The sequence below is a fragment of the Delphinus delphis genome, chromosome 21, assembly GCF_949987515.2.
Source record: "Delphinus delphis chromosome 21, mDelDel1.2, whole genome shotgun sequence".
NCBI lineage: Eukaryota > Metazoa > Chordata > Mammalia > Artiodactyla > Delphinidae > Delphinus > Delphinus delphis.
Window position 1 is genome coordinate 18,131,510 of NC_082703.1, and position 14,660 is coordinate 18,146,169.

At 42.2% G+C, this 14,660-nt stretch overlaps 1 protein-coding gene across 3 annotated transcripts in view; it reads right to left on the bottom strand.

Annotated features, from left to right (window-relative positions):
• Positions 1 to 1,257: 1,257 nt before the first annotated feature.
• MTMR7 (myotubularin related protein 7) overlaps positions 1,258 to 14,660 on the bottom strand; it is a 101,079-nt gene continuing 87,676 nt past the window's right edge. For all 3 annotated transcript variants that reach the window (XM_060001238.1, XM_060001237.1, XM_060001239.1), the window contains 7 exons: positions 11,501 to 11,610; positions 10,307 to 10,432; positions 8,513 to 8,562; positions 6,237 to 6,437; positions 4,490 to 4,630; positions 3,028 to 3,154; positions 1,258 to 2,315 (listed from right to left, as the gene is read on the bottom strand). In XM_060001238.1, the coding sequence (XP_059857221.1) occupies positions 1,953 to 2,315; positions 3,028 to 3,154; positions 4,490 to 4,630; positions 6,237 to 6,437; positions 8,513 to 8,562; positions 10,307 to 10,432; positions 11,501 to 11,610 (1,118 nt within the window). In that variant the 3' untranslated portion in view covers positions 1,258 to 1,952. The remainder of the gene's footprint in view (positions 2,316 to 3,027; positions 3,155 to 4,489; positions 4,631 to 6,236; positions 6,438 to 8,512; positions 8,563 to 10,306; positions 10,433 to 11,500; positions 11,611 to 14,660) is intronic.

The window sequence follows — 14,660 nt, forward strand, 5'->3', positions numbered from 1 at the left end:
CACTGAGGGGGAGGCGAGGGTCATTGGCTGAGATAGCCTGGTAGGACTGTTGGCTTGGTTACCCTCCCACCCAAGTGAGGCTGTAGGATGGGCTTCATGGTTGCTTGGATTCTGTGATGTTACTAGACAGTTGGGACTGGATACTATACTCAGCATTAGGTGGGGCTATGAAATTAGCTTCTCTGCCCTGGTGGTGCAGCAGGATGGGACACAAGGCCTGCACAGCTCATTGTTTGGGGACCTGAATCAGGCAGGAGTGTGCACTGAAGGTGCAGGCCACCAGTCTTGCTCTGCAGACAGGGAAAGTCACAGGCTGTGCTCTCTGTTCAACTGCCACTGTAAACGGGGCTGTTGGATTGGTTATGCAGTTTCCCATGTGTTCTGGTAAAGCTCCCTGGTCAGGCAGGCTGATGCATGTTTTCAGCAATAAGTGGGGCTACAGATGAGTTTCCCTGCTCAGGCACTGTGGGAGAAGCAGCTCGAAGGTCACTAACGCTGTTTGTTTGTGGTCTCAAGTCAACCTGTGCCCCAGGTTCCCTGGCCAAACAGGGCCACTGGCTTTGCTCTCAGGGCAGTCAGCTCTGCCCACTCACTTCTCAGCTCAAGCGCTGCTGGGGTATGCAGCTTCCAGGTGTTCTCACCACCCCTCCCTATCGGGTGGGGCTCTCTGTCTTCTGCCAGCGGAGGACTGAGAAGGCCCATTTCAGGCAGCTCCCACATCTTCCTGAACAGGCTTTCTGGTCAGTAGGGGCCAGGAGCCACAGTCTACAGCAGAGGTGCCATGGCTCAGCTCTTCTGTCTGGGTGTGGGCAGACTGGACTCCAGGGCCAGCAGCACGTCCCCTCGGGAGCCCAAGCTAGGCAAACCTGCGCCTTGTCGCATTCTCTGGTCAGACTGCACCACCGACCCACCGGACTCTGTTGATGAACGGGGCTGCTGGCTGAGACAGCTGTGTGGGCTCTGCAGGCAGAAAGAACGTCGATCAAACAATACTAACCAGTCACACGGTTCCTAAGGTAACAAATGACAGAACTTACTCCACGTGGTAAACAGACATGAAAACCAAATTCTCTAGTTCTTACGTGACATCTTCTCTCATTGAAATGGTGCCCTGTGACTTTATACAGTCATACTTCAGGGATCAGGCTGGTGGCTGACCCACCCTGTCCTGGTGATGTGGCCTCTGGAGTAATAATAAAAGGTTGTTATTAAAAAAGAAGTTAATATGATCCAAATTCATATTTAAGACCCAGAGAGTAAATGTTGTTTCTACTTTATTAGGTGGTACACTGGTGTTAGAGAAAAGTGTGTTGTAAGTCTTAGCGTTTTTTAAATAAGGAGCATATGAAATTCCAGGAAAAGGCAACGAAATTATTATAACGATTTAAAATATATTACCTAAGAGAACGTTAAAGTGAGTAAACCTGAAAGATAAGCATAAGAGCAGTTACAGAGCTCATCAGTTACAGAAATATGTCTGTTAGCCATAACGTGTTCCATTATTAGAAATACTGATAACAGGAAGGAAGGTAACAAAATATTTTAGGAAACAAAATATGCATCTGGAGGTGAAATAAGGGGAAAGACTGAAGTGATAAGTGTGAAGAGGTCAGGGCACTTTCTGACCAGCTGCAGGCTATCAAGGAAGATTTGCATTGATAACCTCAGGTGATGGTAGAGGTCATTGCTCTGTGGTGAATGAAACTTCTTCCGCAGTCTAGAATGATTTTCAAAATGGGGAATCATTTTCCTTATACTTGTTTGATAAAAGAAATGGCTACTTCCTGTTCTTCAACACCTGAAGGAACTAAAAGTTGGGCTTTTTTCTTTTCACTGCTACATTTTATAATTCTCAAGGACCTGTATCATTTGTTGGGCTACTTTATCATTTGAAATTGCACTGTTCCCTTATTTCTGGAACGTGTTTCTGTGTGTCCCCCCACGGGGGACCTTCAGGCCGTGAGAAACACGGCCTCGTCCGAATCCCGGTCCTTGCCGCTGTCCTCACTTGGCACACACTCCCCGCCGCTGGGGGAGCGGCAGCTCAGATCCTCCACCCCAGATTCTTGGTCACTGTTGGCTGACAGATCTGGGTCTGAGCTTTTCAAATTGTCTTGGGTTAGAATCAAAGCAGAATCTTCATCGCCCTGTGAAGGGCTCCTGGATGGAAACGATTTCATATTCCCGCTGTAATCCTGGGGAGTGTTGGCTGTGCTGTTGTCTGAGGTAGAAAACCCTGAGTGTCTGCTGGGTTCACTTTGCTTACTCTTCACTTGAGTGCGATTTAACTGGACTTTCTGAATCTTTTCCAGCCTCTAAAAAGAAACAACAATTTCAGGGAACGATCATAAATCATGTATCTTTTTTGTATATGCATGCCTAAAGGTATTCATTACCTTCCAGCTGGGTATAATGTTAAGAACATGGGATTTAGACGGACTTGGGTTGAAAACTAGACTTCATGACTTTGGACAAAATAATTAGATTCTGTGAGGCTTGCTTTCTTCATCTCTAATGTAAGGATGGCACTGCCTTAGCACAGGTTTTCTATAAAATGCAGAAAACGTAGCATAGGTAGAGCACCTGGCATCCTTCTTTCTGTATCTATCTGGTTTTACATAATGATTTTCATCCTGTGAACTCAAAATACATTTTTTTAAAATTAGGAGTGAGGTGTTCATTATCTAATTTTTTTAATTAAGATATAAGTAGCTCACCCTCTTAAAGTGTACGGTTCAGTGGTTTTTAGTATATTCACAAGGGTACACAACCATTCACTACCATCTAGTTCCCTAATATTTTCATCATCCCCGAAGCAAACCAAGGAAGCGAGCCAAGCCAGATGTCTGAAACGAATCAAGTGCCTATAGGTAAGTGCTCACCTTTGGGGGCTGTGTTTCCTGTTACCCACCAGCTAAAAATGTGAAATGGCTCTGTTGCTACATTTCACACATCCTGAGTCATGAGAGGCTTTCCCAGAGCAGTGATCGTCACAAAATACGGTTAACAAGAGCAAGTGTGTCTTACTTCTTCTAGGGCCTCGAGTTCTTCCTCCAGCTGCTGGGTTTCCTCCTTCACAGCCATAAGGTAATCTGTGACCGACTGTCGGGGCTGCAGTCCCTTTTCAAAGCGGTTATACATTCCACTCCAAAATCTAGAGAGGACAGCAGTGCTTCATGAAACACCAGGTCACAATCTGTATATCCACATCCTCGAGTCTTCTAAGGAATCTTTCAACCCACAGTCCCACCGTCCTAATAATAACCAAATGCAAAGCACAGGCTCAAAAAAGCCACTTTACTAAGGCGATAACTTCATGTTGATATTTTCATTTTCTTGAATCAGTAGACTTCTTTCAGGGAGAATAAATTCATGAAGTCTACTTGTACAGATGGTACTGAATTAGTAGGCACATAACATATTTTTCTAAAACAGACTGAAGGTAGTACATGTTACATTTTCTTTCTTTTTTGGGCTTAAGAAAATGGCTCTTAGTTTGGAAGTCAACTTGAAAATGAGTGTTTGTATTAACATGCAGAATCTTTCAGCCACAAAGGGAGTCTTTTAAATTTGAGGGTTTTCGCTTGTTTTTATCACAACCACCAAAAATTTACATTTGCAATAAATCCTCCCTTTTTTATCCTACACAGTAAAGCATACTGAAATGCAAATGAGAATACAGGTGCACTTTGCTTTACTGTGCTTTGTGGAGATGGCGTTTTTTTACAAATTGGAGGTTGTGGCAACCTTGTGCCAAGCAAGTCTATCAGCACAATTTCTCTAACAGCATTTGCTCATTTTGTGTCTCTGTGTCACATCTGGGTAATTCTCAGAATATTTCAAGACTTTTCAGTATTATTTTCTTTACTATGGTGGTCAGTGATCTTTGATGTTACTACTACTCACTGAAGGCTCAGATGATGGTTAGCATTTTTTAGCAATGAAGTGTTTTTAAATTAAGGTATATAACATGGTTACATTGTTTTTTAGACGTAATGCTGTTGCACACTTAATAGACTACCGTATAGTGTAAACATAACTTTTATATGCACTGGGAAACTAAAAAACTGATGTGACTCGTTACTGTGGTATTCACTCTCTCGCAGTGGTCAGGAACCAAAGCCACAGTATTCCTGAAGGTAAGCTGTGTCATGATCACTACCTAAACCTGTGATTCCACATTTAACTTCTAAGGTCCTCTCTCCCTCCCTCCCTCCCTCCTTCACTTTTAAATAGACTGGAACTTACATTTTTAGGATATCATTACTACAAAACATTGACTTCTAAAGAGAATTCCCCATTTAGGGGGGAAAAGAGAGAGAAGAGGAGACACTGGCAAAAATGCCAGATGAGATATTTAAGCATCTTCCTTCAGTGTGTTTGCATCCAAAAAAGCCTTGAAGCTCATACACTTCAACTTCCAAATGGTAAAAAGTGCCAGAATCTAAGTTCATAGCCATACTTGTTAAGGTCCTAGAGGTTTACATACTTGTACATGAAGTTGCACGGCGTCGTGGGGAGATGGAGGGTTCCCTGGGTCTGACTGGGATCATCTCTAAATAGAGGGTTCAGGTAGTCACCCCGATTCTTCCACAGGTGAGCCCATAAAGAGTATGTTCTTTCTTGAATTCTGTTAAAAAGAAAATAAGCCTGAATATAGCTTATCTTCATTCTTACAAATAGTAGACATGTAATATTAAACCTGGAAAGGGATCAAAAACTGTTATCTGAACATCAGGTGTCCCTGTTCTCTAGCAGGGAAATTTGCAACCTGTGTCTTCATGGTACAGCAGGAGAGCTCTGTAACAGTCTCGACTCCTCTGCTATCCGTACTGGCCTCAGCAAGATGCTTGATGCCTCTGAGTGTAAAATAAAACCACAAGAAATTTTTTGGAATTTTTCCCCAAATAGTCGTTGGATTTTTATTATTTGCCAGGTACTATTTAAATGCTGCACATATTTTCTCTCATTTAATCCTCACTGAATTCCTATGACATTTGTCCCTTTTGCTAATCTGGCCCAACTAATCACAAAACTACCTAGGAAAACAGGTGAGCTTAAAGGATGTACTCTGCTACTTTTAAATCATTACGATTTATTGGAATTAAAGTTCCTTAGAGAAAACAAACTAGTACCTACTGGAAAAAGTCATTTTCTTTCCATTCAGGCTCTATAAACTAGTAGAGTCTTATTTGAACTGATCATTTCCAAAATTAAATCCGATATTATATATACCACACTTAAAGTCATTTTATTTTATAAAAATTTCAAAAATGTTCTTTGATTTGCAGCTCTTAAGTCACTTTGTGTTAAGTTTTTGACTTTATAAAACGTCCACATTCATCTACTTTTTCCCTCTCAATAAAAAGCAGTCCAGTTTTAATTTGAATAAGAGAGTGACCTGAGTTTCTAATTTACTTTCCCAGTTGTTATACAGTAGTCAACCTTTATCCATGAGATATATGTTCCAAGACCCCCAGTGGATGCCTGAAACTGGACAGTGCTGAACCCTGTGTATACTGTGTTTTCCTATACATACACACCTATGATACAGTTTCATTTATAAATTAGGCATAATAAGAACATCCAAAATGCCAGCATCACTACTCTTGAACTTTGGGGCCATTATTAAGTAAGATACGGGTTACTTGAACACAAGCATTGTGTTAACCTCGACAGTCAATCAGATAACCGAGACAGCTAAGTAAGTAACAGGCGGTCCCAGGCAGGATGGAGAGGGGCAGCACAAGATTTCGTTGTGCTACTCAGAATGGCTCACAATTTAAAACTTATGAATCGTTTTTTTCTGGAATTTTCCATTTAATATTTTCAGACCACAGTTGACCTTGGATAACTGAAATTATGGAAATCGAAACCATGGATAAGGGGGACTACTGTACTTGCAATTCTTATGACAGTATATCCGCCAAAGATGTCTCTTTCCTTTTAAATGCAAAAATTGCTTTCTCTGACTCCAAGAAGCTTCCTTTCCATTATCAGTACGTGAAGTTTACCTACCTGTCTGTGGACACTAGGCAGGAACTGGGCAAAATGGACTTGTACCTATCTTTGTCAGCTGATGGCATTAAACTGTTAAAGTGACGTCAGGAAAAAGAAAATAACTTTACTCTGTCAGTATAGATGTGTGGGTAAAACAGTCTTCAAAACTGTGGAAGGCCATCTGAAATTCTCAGTCACAAACTCTTTCGATAAAAATTAAACACTGAAACACTTACTTGAGTTCTTGTCTCTCCTTCTGGCTGTTACACAGGAAGTTTCCAAACTGGCAGGAATAGATGTGGTGTTGAATATGAATCAAAAACCTCTCATTAAACTCAAAGGCACAGGGAAATTGTTCCATTAACTGCCAGACGCACTCAATGAACTGGTCAATAACTGGAGAGATTTCTTTGGGATCACCATCTAGGTTGCCATATCTGTAAAACAAAGTATGAGACGTTACGGCAAGGTTTTTGGGGGTTTCTTTTTTTGTTTTTTTTAACTCGAAAGCTATAAATGCAAAAACAATCATAGAAGCAACCCTAGTTCCTAAACATCTTATCTTATAAACCTGGAATGCAGAAGAAGTGGAAAAACATAACTTTTTAAATTCTAATGTCAAAAGAAACTTTGTAGTGAAGGTCTGGGCAGATAAGGGACATGTTGACGTTATAATTACAAAAGAAAAGTGTTAGTGCATTCAAGGAGTCTTTCTATGGAGAGAGCAACCTTTCATTCAAGCGTGCGAAGTACATCAGAACTTCTGAAATAAATCTTCCACTTTAATTAGTGACTGGGGGGAGAATGGGAAGAAACGCCTAAGCAACTTCAGAGTTTTTCGTTTTTGCATGGTTTTGTTGGGAAGAAAAGAGGAAGAGAGACAGCTTTAAAAAAACGGGTTCCCCAAGTTTCTAGGGATATTTCCATTTCTAGACCAGTGTTAAAACTTGTCAATTTATTTCCACGTGACCAGATTCCCATATACCTTTATATCTCTCGTATCACTGTTCTCAAGAGTACATCAGGAATCTCCTCCCTCATGTTTGTATTGATTTTTAAACAAAGACTGCCTCGTCCTTTACACTATTATGTGAATTTCAGAAAGAATCCAAAAGGGTGATTTGGGTACCATCAAATACAGAATAACAATATAGAACCTCATCTTCTCAGACATGGATAATCAGCTTGAGGAGTAGGAATGAGCAAGGATCGGTTTAGTAGTTTTTTCCAGGGTGGAAACATTAGAAACTGCCTGGAAACCTCTCAAAAGGTTTAGTCCCACTCACCTTTGGTCGCTTTAAAAAGGGGTTGCCCAGTATGTTCTTTCCTCACAAGACACACATTAGCCATTTCTATATTCTTACTGCCACAGATCCTCTACCTCAGAGATCCTAAGTGCCTATCAGACAGTCGGTGGAACCCCCAAAATTGAAAATAACAATTGATCGTAAGGTTACTTAATTGTTTGGGGGCTTTAATTTTCTCATTTGTAAAATCGAATCACTGCTTTCCGGGAAAGATAATTAATTATAAAAATAGAATTCCAGAAAACCACATAATAAATGCTCAACTAATGCTAAATGCAAAAACTTACAAAAATAAATATGGGCAGCTCCATAAATAGAGAATTTATTTTAGGAAAACATTCAAACAATCAAAAATGTATATCAAAATCTCTAAATTATTATCAGCATACTGCCTAAATTTAAATTTTATCTCTAAAAGACGAGACCATACCAGCTACAACACGTAACATTCAGGGATCAGAGACACCAGAACACCAGTCAGACATTACCATCCACACTAACCAAATAAGGCCAGTAGCTTCTGTTTATTTAAAGCCCAGTAGATGGGCTAGTGGGCAAGGAGCTGGGCTATTCACATATACAGTTTTAAAAGCCTTGCTATAACCCCGTGGATTAGGGAGGGTCTCCCCTTTACATAGACGGGAGGCGAATGCTCAGAGAGGACAGATGCCCAAGGCCACACAGTAAATGCCACAGCCTGGATTTGAGGCTGGATCTGTTGGGCTCAAAGCCTGGGCCGCTGTCCTACATTAGCTCTCCAGAGACGCCTGGGACACAAATGCCGCAGGATAAGCCCAATTTAACTCCCCTTGTGGAAGATCAAAGAAAAACTGTTCCACAGGCATTTCACAATGTGCAGCTTAAAATGAATATCTGCACTTCAAAAATGTAATAATTTAGTAAATCAAATGTGTGTGGAAGGAAGGGAGAGTCCATCCTTTCTAGGTCGATTAATGAACAAGCTTCTGTCTCTTCTGGAAGAACTTAATATTAGTTAGTTTTGCTCAGTAAATACCAACCGCTCTCGAGTTAGAACTTTTTTATCTGTGATACACATATTCAACAAAATTTTAACTTCCTGAATAAGGTACACAAGGAAACTCTGAAAACAAGGGTATTTTCCCCCACTCAATTGAGAACTTCAGAAACAGATTATCTCTTTTATCCTAAACATTCACTACAACAGATTTTAAAATATTTCTTACCTGTGATTAAACTTATGACCAAAGGAAATCCAGTCCTTTTCAATTAATACCTACACAAGATAGAATATAAATATCATGGAGAGAAGCAAATGAAGGAAAATAAGAGACCAGCACCAATAATTCTGAAGGATTCTGAATTCAGAGGTTCTTGGAGCGGAAGTCACCCTCCTCCGTAACCTGCACATGAACAAACACTCACTGTCCACCCCTATACAGATGCATGTCAGAGGGCAAAGTTGAAAGCCTTCCATAGGAAAAACAAGAGTGGACATATGAAGATGTAATGCCACCACCCACAGAGTGCTTTCGGTGAGCACTGTTCATATTGCTTCATGTATGATCTCATTTCATTGTGGGGTAGGTATCATCACTCTCATTTTAGAGAGGGGGAAACTGAAAGAGGTTAAATACTCACCAAAGATCACGCTACTGGCAAGTGGTGGATGCCACCTCGTAACCGAGCTCCAGAAACCACCACAGCCCATCTAGCCCAACTCTCAACCAACAGGCAATGCTGCTTGTCAATATAATAGCAAATACTAACCGTTTTACAAGAAACAATTAGGGATGTTTTCCAGTGATCTTCAGTATACTTTAGAAGAATTCTAGAATGATGAGGGCCTGGAACATATTAGAAGTTTCAGCCCTGCTTTGGAGTTAGGGGTAACATGAGTTTATACTCTCAAACTGTCTGGATTAAAAAAACAAAAAACTTTTTAATCAAATACTATAGGATAGTACCATCAATATCACCAATGCTCTAAAACAGCCAGAGCTTTTCCGTTAAAAAAAGTAAGGATTGGTTGAAGTTTGGCCTTGACAAACTGCCCGGTGGTGTGTGACTCAGCCTCCCCACTCTCCAGACATAAATGAAGGACTCCAGCCCCTAACCTCAGTCCAGGGGAGGGGTCTGAAGCAGGAATGTCACCCTGAAGTCTCAGTGCTGTCACAGGCGATAGGAAGTTCTCTGACGCATTCAAAACAAAAGGAAAGAAAAAGCCCAAGAGTGGAAACCTGCCACTTCTCTCTTGTCCCCAGAGTGTCAGCTGATAATACTCGATAAAGGATCCCAAGCATGGATTCAGGATCCTCTGAAGCACTTTCTACCAAATCATGGTTCAAGAGGCAGGAACCAGTAATCTCCCAGCCGCTAGGAAGTCCCTGCAGTCACTTTAAGATTTTGGTTCTGGCTTAGCCAAAGCTTCACCCTTCCAGGCAACTAACACAAATATTCTGCAGTTGGAAGCAACATGTCAAGCTTTGATGCACATCTAAAAGGTGCAAAGTCTAGGAGAGGATGTACCCAGAATTTCAGTAAGGAATGCAAAAACATTGTAAAGTTTTCAATATTCTCTGGATATCCAGAGTTGTGAAGGACAATTTAAAATATAAAAGCAGTAAGTGAAATCACTTTTTCCTATAGAAAGGTTTTTCTCCAAATATTTTTTCTGGAAAGTGTTTTCTGTTTTATAGTCATGTCACCTCAAACTTGAGAATATATATCAAACTTGAAATATATTCATACAAATGAGGTATAAAACTATTTTACAAACTTGCTAAGTAGATATTTTATATTTATAATAGCATTGATTTGAATTGGTTCCAAAATCCCAGAAATTCACCTTCTTATTCCGAGCCTATTTCACCTTTTCCCCTTTAATTAATCATGCTGATCTACTAAGAGAAAAATAATGTTGAGGAGGAGGGGGAAAAGTTGCCAATAGTTGTCAGAAGAGAGGTCCATTCTGTCCAGGCACTGCGTGCGTTGGACAGTGGCCAAGCGGCCACACTCACCATGAAGCCCTTCAGAGTCCGGTAGTGAGGGTCCAGCAGGAGGCTGGCCACCGAGCACACCTGAGCAGTCCTGTCCCAGCCATCAGAACAATGAACAAGCACACTTGCCCCTTCCTCTGAAACTGCCTGAAAAACAGGATGGGCAAAGGATGGCTATCAACAGGAAACATCATCAGAATTAGCTTTGGCTTTGTACTCGCAGAAAGAATCAAAAAAAGATTTACAGGCGAAAAATCAATACCAAAACCTGTTCCTTCATTTATTGAGTGTTCACGCCCCCGTGTAGTTAGGGCGGAGCCAAGGAGAGGTTTGGTGCCGGTAACTGAAGCGTCACTTCCCTTCCCTTATGTCCAGGAGCCGGGAGCCCGGCTTCTGTACCATATACAAGCAGGCTTCCTGTATGAACGTCTGCTAGCCCACCTTCAACCCTCTTCCTCCCTGCCGGGTTTCCACCTTAAGCCTTTCCAAATGAAATTCTGGAGCTGCTGCTGGCTGCAATCATTTTCAAAAAGGAAAAGACAAAAATCATAAATTGTAAAACTATGAAATTAGAGATAAAAGGATAAGAGCCAAGTGAAAGTGCCCAGCACTGAATAAATATTTGTTAAATAATAAAGGGAGGCATACCATGTCATCAGAAAAGATATGGTTGTCTTTAGGTATAAATCTGAGGGGAATTTATTTTTAAAAAAAAACGCACTGAACAACAAAATAGACAATGCATTCAAAAGCAGCTTATGTGAAAGTTGCAGCAAAATCTTCCCCTGGCAGAACAGAATCTACCTGCCAGGTTCAGGAACATGACTTGCTTCTGCCATCACTGAAAAGGGGGAGCTGTTTGCTAAGATGGAAGCTTCAGGCCTCGGTCACTCAGGTGACTCACATTTGGATGTACCCTCCTATAGAAAATTCTTTCCTCCACCCAGGACCAAGCCTAACTGAAGAGAGACCATTCTGAAAGTATTTTACCACTTGATCGCCTTGATGATACACTGTCAACTGAACACCATCCTCTCTTTCACAAAATCCCATCTTCAGAGGGCAAACTTCATGGAGGTCTGCAAAGCCAGCTCCCCATTTGGTATCATCCAGTTTAGTACAGAGGAGCTCACACGAGGCAACAAGATCTCCATTCCGAAGTCAGAGTACACTGGCTGCTCTGCCCCATAATTTCTGTTCTCTGCATGCGCATACCTTTGCAATGAAGATTCCTGCATCCATGATGGCCTTAATATGCCTCAACCAGCCAGAGTTCTCCAGTCCCCAAAGAAAATCACTCATGGAGGGAGATTTAAGTTCACACACTGCAAGATAAATCGTGTTACAGAAACAAAATACAGAAAATCTCTCATTTTACATTTGATCATATTTGCAGGCAGTTCGTTAATGATTCCTTCACTGCAGTACTTTCTGGAAGACTTGAGTCAAGATAGACGCCCAAGCTTACTCATTCTACTGAACAGTTCCAAGGAAAGGCTTTTCTATCTTCTTTGGTCACAGGGGACACTGCATCTGTTTAGGAGTATTATATTAGTAAAGTTTAAACCCCAATAAATGAAAATCATTGAATGTTACCATAGTAAAAATAAGAGATTTATTTATTCTTCCAGCAAAGATAGTCAAAATGTGCCACCAGGAAGCACTTGAGTAAGAGTGCCCTGGAGGAAAAGACGCCTATAACGAACTCCAGCACTTTCCCAACTAGAACTCCATCATCCCAGCACCGCACTTGCAGACTGCTGTAAAAATACAAAACAGAGCTGTCCTAGAAGTCTTAAATGGAAGTGATCGAACTCCTGCTACCAACAACCCTACCCAAAGGGAGCAAAGCGTGTGAACTTAAACATGAGGCCCTGCACTTCCGATTGCTTCTAGAGCATCAGGTTAGGGGCTTTCCCTTTGGTCGAAAATGAAGATAATCCAGGATTCCAATGATACCTATATTTTACAAAACTAAGGCAGCTGTGTAAACACTTCTATAATATTATCACAAACAATTTCATCTCGAGAGCTTATCTTTTAGTTAAGCATGAAAAAACTTTAGGGCTCAGCGTTCTGACTCCATATCACAAATATGACATTCCAAAGTTCATGGGGTTCATACCTATAAAGCCCTTTTGAGGAATCTTATAAATTAATCAATGAAAATTAACTAATGTTCCATAGATTCTGTTTGTTTAAAGTGTTAGTTTGGGCCTTGATCTGTTCACGTTTAAAACGGGGAAGGTGTACTAAATTATATCTAAGTGCCCTTCCAACTCTAGACTCCCAGATTCAACTTTAAGTCTATGAAAGCATCGCACATTTGCAATACTTAAAAACAGTTAACAACGTTTAATTTATCAGATGCCCTTCCCTCAGATATGCCAGATAACAGAGGGTTCAGTCGTATTTCCCGCAACATAAGAGCCACACAAAAAAAGCACAAGTAGTTAAATTCTGAGTCACAGACGGCAGCAGTGAGGAAGAAAATACCGAGATTCCCACCTTTTAAGGCCCTTCTTAAGAAAAAACCGTATTATGAATATGTTCAGGCAGGAGTCCAACCTCTTCCTTCCAAAAGCTTGCCCTGAGCTGGAAGCCCAGCTGGAGAACTGAGTTCTCTCCAGCATTGCCCTGGTTCAGGACACTGTCCCTTTGAGGTCACAGTGCTACTGGCTCCCCACCAGCAGCGATTTAGATTGTTCCAGGAAGATTAACCTGATGTGCAGTCTTCAAACGTTTTTGCACGTGTGCCCCTCCACTGATTTTTAAAACTATGTACCCATAGCACAGGGAGATCAGCTCGGTGCTTTGTGACCGCCTGGAGGGGTGGGATAGGGAGGGTGGGAGGGAGGGAGACGCAAGAGGGAAGAGATATGGGAACATATGCATATGTATAACTGATTCACTTTGTTATAAAGCAGAAACTAACACACCATTGTAAAGCAATTATACTCCAATAAAGATGTAGAAAAAAACAAAAAAACTTTATGAACACTGAAAAACAAAAAAAACTATGTACCCTCTCAGGCACCCTAGAATAACGCCCCATAATAAGACTGAAGGTGTGTTCGCCGTCTGTAAGGTGGCAAAAGGACAGTTCGTTACGGGAGGTGGGAAAGGACGGCTGGTTCACACCTGGACGGAGGAGCATCTCTAAGGCAGGCGAGGCAGTTTTAGGAAGGAGCACTTGCGGAAGTCAGTGCCATAAAGCCATCCAGCCAGGGCGCCCCTGGGAAACTCTTCCCGTGACCTCGCGGTGTATGTACTCAGTGTGAAGACAGACGCTGAATCTGCTGCAACTGAAAAATGCCAGCCCTGGTGAGAAACTGGGCCGGGCGTGGCTCTGTCCTCGGGGAGGCGGACGGGGACGGGCTGGCCGCAGGGCTGCCCAGGCCCGCCGTGCAGCGCACATGACGCAATCCCCGCACCCTCTGTGCTGCGGCCTCTCCCGCGGGCGCCTGCTGTTTGGTCTTTCTGTCCAACCCCGGCCGTGACCCAGACCGTTCAACTTAATCCTAAAATACACACATTCCACCACGTAGAGTCTCTGGACCCACTGAGTCCTTTAAATCTTCCGCAGATAATACCGACTTGCAAACAGTTTTTTGTGATTTTTTTTTTTCCACTGAACTAGCCCAAATTTCTGGTGGTCATGATCGGGCTCAGGGCTCGCTGGCATCCTCCTTCATTTCAAAAAGTCCAGGGAGCTAGAGGGATATTTTGGCATCCAAGCTCAGAAGCTCAGTCCAAGGACAAATGACCCCTTTTGCCTTCTCTTCTCACCAGGTGTGGAAATGACAGCGAGTTTAAAAATACAGACGCCAGGCTCTCCAGCTAACTGGGAGGTAGCCTGTGCCAGTGGCAAGAGGGGACCGGCCAGCTCACAGAACAAGGCCCTAAAAGGTGCTGTAGAGAGGATGCCCAGGCCACCCTCTTCACTGGCTCACGGCCCAGGGGACCAGCTGCCGCATCTCTCCCAGGTCAGCTCCCCTCCTTCCACACGGAGGATGGCTCCTTGTTTAACACATCTGCTTTCAGGAACATCATAACTGGGTACATTGAATAAAATAGCCTCCCGAGGTTTCACGCAAGGTAACGGCTGAGTGTTTCCCCTCACATGCTGAGTGGCCACTGTTAAGAGCAATCAGCCCACAGGTGATTAATACACATGGACAGATGGGGGTACATTTGAGACTCCAAGAATTAGCGCCTGGATTTTTAAATATAAAACTGGTGGGTTTGTTTGGATAAACTCAGGATAAGGCATAAATACTGATCGGTTCACCCTTGTTGCCAAAGCTGAACCAATATTTACAAACCATTTTGCTGAACAAAGTTCATTTCAGCTGACCTCACAGGCGTCAGCCAC